The sequence below is a fragment of the Jaculus jaculus genome, chromosome 11 (genome assembly GCF_020740685.1).
Source record: "Jaculus jaculus isolate mJacJac1 chromosome 11, mJacJac1.mat.Y.cur, whole genome shotgun sequence".
Taxonomy (NCBI): Eukaryota; Metazoa; Chordata; class Mammalia; order Rodentia; family Dipodidae; genus Jaculus; species Jaculus jaculus.
Genome location: NC_059112.1, coordinates 59,720,958 through 59,732,060, shown reverse-complemented (window position 1 = coordinate 59,732,060; position 11,103 = coordinate 59,720,958). Strand labels below are relative to the sequence as shown.

Genomic DNA, 11,103 nt, shown 5'->3' with positions numbered 1-11,103 from the left:
GAGCCTGGAGGTAGCTGTGGAAATGGGTTATTCAGAGTATCTCCACCTCCAGGACTGCCCCTAGCATACAAGGGGCTTTGGGTAACTATGTTTGCATAACCCTTTTTGTCACCCAAAATCAATCAGCATGCCAATTTCATATCCTTATCTCAATCTGCCAGTCAGCCCCACCCAGATCTGAGGAGGCTTGGGACTTCCAGCGCCAACCCTTGCAGGTTGCAATTGGGTCCCAGATCTCCTTGGGGCCCTAGAAAAGGAAGAAAAAGGTACTCCAGGGTGGGACTCGTATAGGTTATGAATATGTGAGTCTTGTGTGGAGACGCTTCTGGAAGACGGGGTGGGAGACTTGAGGGGTGGAGGGTGGGCCAGTGGTTCCCTCAGTTGCCCTTTTAAAGGAATCTCAGCACAGCCTCTGCTTTCCAGGAGTCATCTGGTCTGTGAAATGGTACGGAATCCTTATGCATAAAACCATCATCCCCTTCCTGGTGTAGTGGAGACTTCACGCAACAATGAGGTTCTGTTCCCACCCCAGGAAAAGCGTCTCCGAGAGACCTAAGTGAGGAGGAGCTATGCAAAGCAATACCCAGTACCGAGAGCGCTCCACAGAGGCCCCGCGCCCCTCTCCTTGGGAGGAAGACGGAAAGGGGGGGGGCAAAGTCCAACGGCCAGGCCGCGCCCCCTTCCCACCCACCCCTGCCCAGGGTCACTGCGAGCGCGGCCGTCACCAGCACCCTTGAACTCCCCGCCTCTCATTCACATCCTCGACGTTTACCGGCCTCAGTCCCCAGCCCCCTCGGAGTCCGGACGCCTGGGCCGCTTGGAGCCAGTGGACACGGACCGCGCACTGGACGGGGAGCGGGAGGCGCGCGGGGCGGAGCGCGGGCCGCCCGCCGCCGACTGCTCGACGCCAGGTGAGCTGCGGGGCGGGGCGGGGCAGGGGCGCGGGCCGGCGGGGGAGGGGCCGGAAGCGCCCCGGTCGGGGCGGGGCCGCGAGCCGCCGTGTCCCGGGAGGCCGGGCGGAGAGCGCCGACGCACGCCTAGGGCGGGAGGAGGGTGTGGGACCCGCGGAGACGCTGCCGCGGCCCGGGCTCTGCCCCTCCCGACTGGGCATCCGCGGGGCCCGGCGTCGAGACCTCACCTGCCGGCCGAGGACCTCAGCCGAAGGGTGCGCGGCCTCCCCGGCCGGTGCAGGGGAAGGAGTCGCAGCCCGGAGCCGTGCTTGGGACGGAGGACCGCGGCCGGAGGGGCCGGATGGGCTCGCGGGAGAATCCCAGCGCCGGGCAGAGGGAGGCCGGGCGCATCCGGGGGTAACACCGGGGAAAGGGGAGGCTGGCCGGAACTGAGAAGCCAGCGAGCTGGGCGCCTGGGCTGCACATTCCCGGAGCCCAGTGCCCGGCCGAGGTGTCCGAGTGGGGCCCCAACGCACTCCCGGCCCGTCGCCTGGCATCGGGGCGGCCAGTGTGGCTGGAGCACTCCTCCATCTCCACCGCCCTTCTCGAGTCTCCCGGAGCGCCCCGCCTCACCCCGGCTCCTCTCCAAGGAAACCTAAGACCCCAACCCGGGAACCCGGAGGCCTCCTGATCCCAGACCACACTGTGGGGTGGAACTCGGTGGGATGGTAGCCGCTGCCCTCCACACCTTTCTGCGTTCCAAGGCGGCCTCCGAGGCCTCTTCTGTAGGTAGGGTGGAAATACAAAAGGGGGGCGCTGGGACCACAGGAGGAAGGCTGTATGTAGACTTGGGAGGCTTCGTGGAAATACAGGAGGTTTGAGATTAAAATAGTGGTACAGACAAATAAAATGAGCTCTAATGATCAGATTCCGACTAAGCAGGAAATTTAAGAAAAAATGAAAAAGGCTGGGTGTGAACTGGACATAGGTAAAGATAGGGTCAAAATAAATCTGATTCAAATACAGTGTCCCCTCCCCAGGTAGAGTCAGCCATTAGGAGCACAGTCCCTCCCCTTTATGTTTCTACTTAAATAATTCGAAGTTTTAAAATAGAAAACCAAGTAAAGAGGCTGAGCTAAACCTCTGCGTGTTGCCTCTTCGGCAAGCATTGGCTCTTAATCTAGTTTCTTCTGGTGTCCTTTTCATTTCGCTGCCATATTTGAGGAAAGATCACAGACATTTCACTATTAAGTACACAAATGCACTTCAAACTTTTTAAGATAACAGTCCAGCTACAAATTATAGTCCCGGATAATCAGACTGGTTTAACCTTCTGAAGCAGTTGGCTTTAATGCACACAGTTGATTTCTGCTTTGATTTTTCTGAGTGTCCGAATAATTAAAAGCACTAATATTTTTATAATAATTGTAACAACAAAAAGGCAGTAGAGGCAGGACCCCCAGAGCGGTTTCCTCCCTCTCCCTCTCCATGGAGTCCACAAACCCTGTGCAACCTTCATTTTTTCTGCTTTTTTGTCCTGATGCCTGACAGGTATTGCAGATTGAGAGTAGGTGTGGTGCTGTGAGAACCACTGGGTCCACCTGCGAGTAGACATCCATCTCTCCATCTCTCCTTTTCCTTCCAGGACACCCAAGCCTTCTAGGACACCTGGAGACCACTAGGTCCAAGAAGTACTCCTGGCCTGTAGAGTTTAAAAGGCTGGGAGTCCACTTCCACAGGTCCCCGCAGAAAGACAGTTTGGGTGCTCAGGTCTCCCAAGGGGCAGTGTGGCAAAGGGAATTCTCACATGATGGGACCCAGCAGATAGCAGGACAGGGCAGGAAGAAGGAACTTCCAGAAACAGCCACCTAGATGTGGTTTGGAGCCATGGAGGGCGTGGGCCTTGCCAAGCTCTATCTACCGTCCTTGTGGCCTCTGCCCCTGAATCCATGCTCCCTCTGAGCCTTGGTGTCCCTTTTCCCATAGGTTGTTAGATGGGGGCAGAAAGACGCTTCGAGAGAGACAAAAATAGAGAAGTCCCTTTTGCCTCAGTGCAGCTGGGCTGGCTGTTTTCTGGGTGGGTGCAGAACCTAGGCTCCAGGGCAATTCCTCCCTCAGCAGCCAGGTGATGAGTGTCAGGACACCTGGTAACTTGAAGGGCTATCTAGGTTCAGACATTTTGCTAGGTGGCAGTCAGGCTCTGGGTGCTTAGGTGGAAATGGGGCCAACAGTTAGAAGAAGGGTGATTCCCTAGCATCCACCAGTTGCTGTGACTTGGGAGGAGGCAAGATGAATAGAGTCTGCCTGGTACTCCCTGCTTTTAACCAGGATTGGCCACTGGTGATCCTAATGGCAGGATAGTCACCTGGGAAGATGGGCTGGCCTGAGGCTTCCTGGCTCCCAGCTTCTGGCTGCTAACTGCAAGTGCCTTGTCCGGGATGGGACCCTGTTGACTTCACAGAGAATACTAAAACAGGGTACAAGTTACAGAATCAGTCCATGCCTGATGCACATGATGGGGAAACTGAAGCTTAGAGTACAAGGCTTGCCTCTTGCAAGTAAGGCTGGGTCCACTCTGAGGCCAGGAGTCAGGGTATCCAAAGCCTGTTAGATATGCATGGGCCAGGGACTAGAGACAGAGTCAGAGTGTCTGCAGCTGGACCTTACTTAGCAAAGGAGGACTGTTGGGAGGAACCATGGGAGGGGGTCTTGTGGTGGAGACAGATCGAAGCCATTCATCTTCTGCCAGCAGCGGAGCCAACGCGTCGAGGTGTGCCCGCAATCAATGCTGCTGGAGCTCAGGGCTTTAGAGCCCTAGGCCTGTCTCAGGGCCCTCTAGGACTTGGGAACTGTGTGTTATACATCAGTTCTATGCCATGATGCCACCCTGGGTGCCACACCCAGCATTCCTGAACTTTATGGATACTTAAGGAGCCTGATAGAATGAATTCTGTTTTGGAGCCCCTGCACCATCACAAGGTCCTGCTCCTAGCTCCAGAGGACACCACTTCACTTCTGTAGGATGTCCAGCCCTGCCATGGAGGCCCAGGAGATGGCTCCTGCCCAACATCACTAATTTTATTGAAAAACACAGCTCTTCTCCAGCTACAAAATCCCTGCCTCGTCTTAGCTGTTTCTCCTGTGGGTAGGGTAAGATTCCAAACTGAGTGCCCACAGGGCCCTTGCTCTTTGTGTTCCCTGGTGTTAGGTGGCTTCTCTGGGATCTTTCAACCTGGCTCTGGTACAGATATATAGGCTGCTAAGGGGACTCACCAAATTCACTCTGGTGGTATCATTGTGCCCAGAGATCAGAGGCCCTTTACTGTTACCATGTGACCTCAGCTCCATGAAATAAGCTAGAAACTGGAATAAAGTGGTTCTGTCATAGTGATAAACCCATGTCTTGGGTCTAGTATCCGCTCCACTTAAAGGGGGTTGGGAAGGATGTTCCTGTGCTAAACTGAGACCTTGGCAGTGAGGGCAGCATTGCCATCTTCACCACCACAGGGAAGACAGGCAGGAAGCCTTTCTGAACACAGGACCAGAGGCAAAGAGAGGCCATCATGACTGCAAGGGACCTGTACTGTTTTGAGACCTCCACAGTGAAGCTGGTCACACTCAGGTCCTTTCAAGAACAGCCAGTGCTGTATCCTACAGCTGGATAATGTCAGTACAAAAGCAACAGAAGCCAGAGACACCGAGGGATGGAGATGACACAGTGGGGGAAACGAGAATAAAGGAAAGGTGGGCCTGCTCAGTCCCTAGTCTGTGGAGTAGGGTCTGTGGGGACAGCCCATGCTCCCTGTGTACTGACCAGGATCCAAAATATTTGAAAATTCCAAGTTCATCTCATTGAAGTGTGTGGTGTTTCCTAAACAAAGCCATGTAAGCTCTGGCCTTATTGCTGAGAAAAGCAGTTAAGGGTAGCTCAAAGTAGTGGGAAAGCTTGCACACCACTCCCAGAAGGACAGACCTGATTTGGAAGGCTAGTTGGGAGATGAGACCTCTGGCCAAGGACCAATGTCCCCTCCAAAGAGTCTCCCAAAATGTCCATGCATTTGGCATGGAAGACTGGGGGCAGCAGGTGTGGGAGAGGAGGCCCCACATGCAGCACTGGCTGCTGAGGACAGCTGGGCTTCAGCACTGGGAATCAGTTCTTTGTACCAGAGTGGGAGCTGAAGAATACACACATACACCCCATGACCCTCCCTCCAGGTCTCCTAGGTTGTTTGGCACCACCTTGGGTACCCCAGGCCCAGTGTAGCTAGGTGGCTGCATGTTTCAGCTGTGAGGTATCTTGGGGAGAGAAGGGGAAGATGTCTACTCCCAATGAAGCAAGGCAAGAGATGAAAGTTCTGTTCTGCTATAGGTGTGACTCCTTCAAACCTGGAATAATCTCTTCCCACTGGGCTCAAAAACACACAAAGTACCCCTTGCCCATACAGGGCAGTCTTATCTGCACACAGAAGTAGTGGGACTGGGGCTAGTGGAGATAGGGTGATCCAAGAAACTCAGAGCAGTTTCCTTGGGCATACATGAGCAGGCTCAGCCCCCCAGCACAGAGGCTGCAGAGGCACTCCGGTCAAGGCGGATGCAGGAGTCAGCACAGTCCATCTCTTGCTGAGACAACCAGTGTTTGTTTGTTTGTTTTGGGGCTCCAAGGTATTAAATGGTCAGATTCCCCAACTCTGCCCAGGAGCGGGTAAGGGCAGCAGACACACACCCTCACAGACTCTTGTGACAAACCGGTCAAGGGGTCCTGTCTTCACCTGCTTTGTGGCTTTGGGTTTCACTCACCGCACACTGTCACTCCTACTTCCCACTGCTGGGCCAGGAAATCCAGCTGGGTCTCCCTATCAGGACAGGACTAGGAGCCCAGCCTGCAGAAACTGATGGCTCCTGTCCACCTAGTCTATCTGTCCTAGGCTCAGCCTCCTTGCCCCATGGCCCTGGTCAGCATTGGTAGGGACAGCGCACTTCAGCCTGCTACCAGAGAAATCCTTGCCCCAGCGACCACACAGCAGTGAGACTGTCCAGAAAACGTCCCTTTTTATTCCATATGCAAAGAAGATTCCTCACAGGAAAAAAAAAAAAAAGTCTTCACTAACCCAAGAGAACCAAGGCCACCTGGGAGAGAAGTCCCAGTCAGAATGGAGGCCTAGGCTTGGGGGATACAGCCCTCCGGCTGGCCTGCTGGCTGGGTCCCTGCACGGTCCCAGTAAATGGACATTTTGTATTGGGGGCACGGTTTATGGGGACAGTCACCTTGGTGTTCCTGCGCCAGCTTGTAGGAAGAGTTCATGTGCCAAGGGCACCGAGGAACCCGGCTGCTCAGCACCGCCCTTGCCCTGGCGAGTTGTTTTTGTGGCCGAGTCCCCGTCGCCGCCCTCCGGTACATTCTGGAGCGGCTGCCCAAAAGCGACGCCCGGGCCGCCCTGAGGTACGTCGTGGCGGGCGCTGCGCCCTTCCACCCGCCGCCACCGTCCCGAGCGTGTTCCGAGGCCCGAGCGACCTCGCGGAGGGGCCGGCGCGCGCTCACACCAGGCCGGGCATCTGCGCCCGCAGGAAGGGCACGGAGGCGGCGGCCGGGAAGGCGGCCAGCGGGTAGGCGAGCGCACCCGAGAAGCCGAGCAGCGGCGGGGCGGGCGCAGGGGCGGGCGGCGCCAGCGGGAAGGGCAGCGCGGCGGCGGGCCCCGCGGCGGCGGCGGCGGCCGGCGGGCTCTCGTGGTAGAGCACCGGCACGCGCACGAGGCGCTGTGCGCCCGGCGGGGACAAGCTGGCCGCCTCCAGCTCTGCCGCCAACTGTCGCTTCCACTTGTTACGACGGTTCTGGAACCAGATCTTGACCTGTGTCTCGGTGAGCTGCAGCGACGCGGCGAGGCCCGCGCGCTCGGCGCTGCTCAGGTAGCGCTTCAGGTCGAAGGTGGACTCCAGCTGGAAGACCTGGCTGCGCGAGAAGACCGTGCGCGTCTTCTTCTTGCGGCCGCCACGAGCCTCCCCTGCTGCCGCCGCCGCCGCCGCCGCCGCCGGGGCCTCGGCCAGCTCCGCCGCCTCCTCCCCGCAGGCTGCTGGGCCTTGCACCGCCGGCTCGCGCGGCACCGCTCCGGGCCCGGGGCCCCGTGGCCAGGCGCCATCAGCGCGGCCCATCTCCTCGCCGGTCTCCGGAGAGTCCCGGTCGCTGGCTGCAGAGGGGAGAGGGGCATAGTTGTCGGTTCTAAGAAGACCCGCTGTTCCCCACCTGGAGGTCTTACACAGCCGCCACAGGCTGGGATTCCATGCTAGGGCTCAGGCATCCAGCAGAGAAGGGCAGGACAGAAGCAAAAGTGGGCAGAAGGGGAACCCCAAGACCAGAGCAGCTGCAAACACGCGGTACTACACACCCAAAGGACCGGGAGAGGAGAAAAAACAAACAAAAAACAAAAATGTTAACACAAAAAGCAGGCTGACTTCTCTGTCCCTAGTCACAGACCTCCAACAATCTTACAAAAGGCCTGAAGAACCCTGGAACAAAAGGAAAGATGTCTTCTTCGGGAGATGTGGCAAACAAGTGGGACCCCACCACCACCACTGACACCCGCGGGGCCAAGCCCACAGGCCTAGGAATAAACCTAAAGGACCCTTCTACACATAGAATGAGCCTGTGCCAAATGTTGCTACTGGCATGCAAGGAAACAACTTACAGAAAGGAGAAACGAATGCAAACAATTCCTCTTAACTCAAGCACAAGCCCCATACTGTGGACCTCCTGACCCAGATACCCCAGAGGCAGGTCCTCCGCAGTGGGAATCCTGCTCCCGAGGAGCCTGGAGGAAGACTGAAGTCCACAGTATTTCCCACCCCGTCCCAAGTACCTTCTGCACCGGCTTGGAGGTTGGGGTCCGGCAAAGGGCCCTAGGTTTATGGCCCAAGTACAAAACTCGAGGCTGACAAATGATTCTGTCAAGTTAAGGATGCCAGCTGGTGCCACGCTGGCACTCCTCTGGATTGAAGGTAGCCCCTCAGCCAACCCAGACCAGCATTCCCCCTGCCTGGCAGATGGATCAGAGGTCAAGGTGGAGTATGGCTTGGCCCTCAAAGGCTTTTGACTCCTAGGCAGACGTGGGTGTGCCCCAGTATGTGTGTCTGCATGCCTATATAAGGTGTGCAAACACTGGTGGGTTTGGGTACATGGCTAGACTGCCTGGTGTCCTTGAAAGCATGTGTTCCCATGTTGTGTGCCCTTTTAATGCGTGCAAAGAAGTCATGGGGCAGGATGGTATGTGTGTGACCAGATCTGTGGGGTCCCTGCATTCATCCCCATAGGACCCCAAATCAGCAGACTTACAAACGCTCAAGAGCTGCTGTGATGTGCTAAACATGCTTGTGTGCTCTGGTTTGTACTGGGAGCCCTAAACCCGCATGACACGAAATAAGGAGGCTTATGGGATGGCCCAACTGGAGGGGGGAACAAATGGCACCCTGAAAGAGCCTTTTCAGAATCACCCCCAGAGGAGGATTATGTGGAATCAGGGTGTCAGGAGACCTCAGAGGCCCTGCTTAAGTTTACATAAAGAAGCTTCAGACCTTCAGGGCTCGTCAACTTGGGTCTTTCTGCAAGGGAGTTAGTTACTCCACACCAGGAAGGGTGTGATCTGAGTAACACGTGAGAGAGGGGTCATATGCCACTTACTGCCCTAGCCACTTATGGTCCTACACACCCAAGTAGATCACAGATAGAGCAGATAAGATTGTCCTTATGTGGCTTCCCAGGCTGTGTGTTTAGGGGCAAGCTAGCAAAGAGGGGCTGGGTTCTCAGGAAAGGCTGAATACCTTTCCTGGTCTTCTCAGGGGCCTCCCTCTAAAGTGCAGGTCCATAAAGGAGTTAAGAACTCTCTGGAGAGGTTATGATTCCCAGGCAAGAAGACTGAGAGACACCCATTCCCCAATATCTGAGTCCTTTGCAGAAAACAAAGGCTGGGGGTGGGGAAGAAAAGAAGCTGGGGTAGACTGGGGACTTCAAAATCATCTTCCTTCTGCAAGGCACAGCGTGGGACCTGGGAAGATCCAGAGGGAGGCCTAGACCCTGGCTGCAGCAAGTACAGGCCATGAAGTTTTGGGGGCACAGATGTTATGGAAGAAGGTCCTCTACCATCCAGCCCCGAATAGTGGCCTCCCTGCTCACCCTCCCTCTATTTAAGTCCTTTGCTCTCCTGTGTCTTCTCTATCCATCCCTGGTCATTTCTCTCACTTCTTTTACATCTTTCCAGTCTGTTTCTCTGGACCCTCATCACTCGCCCTCTTCTTCCTTTTGTTTTCAGCTCACCCAACCTCACTCACATCTGCTCTCTTGCCTGGTCAACTTCACTCTTCTCCCTTCTCTTGCCTGTCATTTCCTGTTCTCAGGCACTTCTCTGCTGCTTAGAACCTCAGGGGCCCTGCGACATGTGCCACACATTTCTGGTCTCTGCCCTACAGAGGGAGTCTCCAAAACCATCCAAACAAGGCGCTCTATGTGGGTGTCTCACCACGCACACCCGGATACACCGAAGACCCAGAAGGGGCACAAGGAGCCGGAAGTCACCTGGAGAATGCACAGGGAGGAAGGAAGCAGGGCCCCGCGCCCGGTCCACCCCTCCGAATGCCCTCACTCACTGTCCGGGCTGAGACCTCCTCCGTAGCCACTGTGTGCCCTTGGGTACCAACGCGCTGTGCCTCCGCAGCCGAGGGCGAAGGGCGGCCCGGGGCCGGGGGGCGGCCGGGGACCTAGGCCCAGCGCGCCTGGCCCGAGCAGTGCCCGGGCCCTCGCTTCTCCGCCTGGCCCAGTGCCTGCGAGAAGCTGTCGCCGCCGCTGAAGCCGTCCCCGCCGCGCCTGCTCTGAGTCCTCTTCTTCTGGGTCGTCGTCATCGTCCTCCTCTTCCTCCTCGCGGCCACCGTCGCAGTGGGCTGCGCGCCCCACACCCTTGGCCTCGGCCGCCAGCAGGTTCTCGATGAGGAAGGAGGAGGCGCGGGCTGGCGTGGCGCGCCCGGGCTCCGTCAGCTCATCTGGCATCGCGGCCGAGGGCCCGTCGGGCTCTGGGGTTTCCTGAGGGTCCCGGGATCCCGGTCTCCGCTGGGATGGTGGCGTGCGGCACCCCAGCAGCACGCGCGGGCCTGCCCCGGAGAGCCACGGTCCCGGACGCGGGCGTCGGGCCCCGCGAGGCAGGCGTCGGCCTCCGCGCCGTGCTGGGCTGGGCGGGAGCGGGAGCGGGTGCGGGTGCGCGCGGACAGCCGCTCAGGCAGCTGCCTCGCTCGCCTTTCAGGTCGCCGCTCCAGTCGCCGCCCGAGGCCGGCCCCACGGGGGTGGGGGAGCGGGAAGGAGGGGCCAGGGGCGGGGCGCTCTACCCCAGGGACGCCGCGACGGCCCCCAGAACGGCCACGGCCCGAGACGCGCCCGTACCCTGTGCACAGGCGGCGGCGCGGCCAAAGGCGGGCGTCCGGGAGATCGCGCGCGTCCGGACCCGCGTGATGCATTCTCTAGGTCCGAGCCACCCGCGCTGGGGGAGGTGGAGTGGGCGGGACCTCGGTTCGGAGGTTGTTTATTGGCTGCGGGGTCCAGTGGGGACTAGAGTAGCCAATCGTGGGTGGCGAGAGCCGTAATTACTGCGCTGTGGGGAGAGAGTGGGACACGGCGCAACTGTGTGTGCATGTGTGCGTGCGCGCGGTTATGTGCGTGTGTCCGTGTGCGTGTGTATGTGTGCGCATGTAAGAAACCAGAACAGGCCAGGTCGCAGCGCAATCTCCAACTTAAAAAACACCGTGTGGGATTTAGAAACCGGGCTGCGAAATGTGGCACGTTTTAATATTTACACGTAATAAAATATGCTTGCAGTGCTAATGTAGAAAGCTCGCGTTCCAGGCTCCGTGTCGGTGTGTAAGGGGATGACCCCTCCCCACAGGGCCTGCCCCAGCCCGCAGGTATCACGCGGAGTGGGAGCCGGTCCCCTCTAGCGGGCGCCTTCGCTGCTCCTTTATTCCCTACCCCGTCCGCGTGGAAGAGGGCGAGAGCCCGGGGCCCATCCATTGCCTAGGGCAAGAGTTCTCGGGGACAGTCTCCATCCCACCTCGCGCTTCTGTTTCTTAGTCTGCAAAGACTGGGACGTCTCCTCCTGCTTCAGGGGTGCGACAACAGAGGGCCTCGCCGCGCCCTCGGAGCTGCGCTCTTCTTCCGCTGTAAGCGGGTGACTGCCGAGTCAAC

At 58.0% G+C, this 11,103-nt stretch overlaps 1 protein-coding gene across 1 annotated transcript; it reads right to left on the bottom strand.

Moving 5' to 3' along the window:
- Positions 1 to 6,425: 6,425 nt before the first annotated feature.
- On the bottom strand, positions 6,426 to 9,918 carry Hmx1 (H6 family homeobox 1). Its single transcript, XM_045161183.1, has 2 exons — positions 9,522 to 9,918; positions 6,426 to 7,072 (listed from the first exon to the last, which is right to left on the bottom strand). The coding sequence occupies exons 1-2, from the start codon at positions 9,916 to 9,918 to the stop codon at positions 6,426 to 6,428; spliced, it is 1,044 nt and encodes a 347-aa protein (XP_045017118.1).
- Positions 9,919 to 11,103: the final 1,185 nt, after the last annotated feature.

Coding starts and splice junctions, on each gene's coding strand:
- Hmx1 (XM_045161183.1), bottom strand. CDS start 9,918: ATGCCAGATGAGCTGACGGAGCCCGGGCGCGCCACGCCAGCCCGCGCC. Junction 7,073..9,521: donor AGGAGGTCTCAGCCCGGACA/GTGAGTGAGGGC, acceptor TCCCCTCTGCAG/CCAGCGACCGGGACTCTCCG.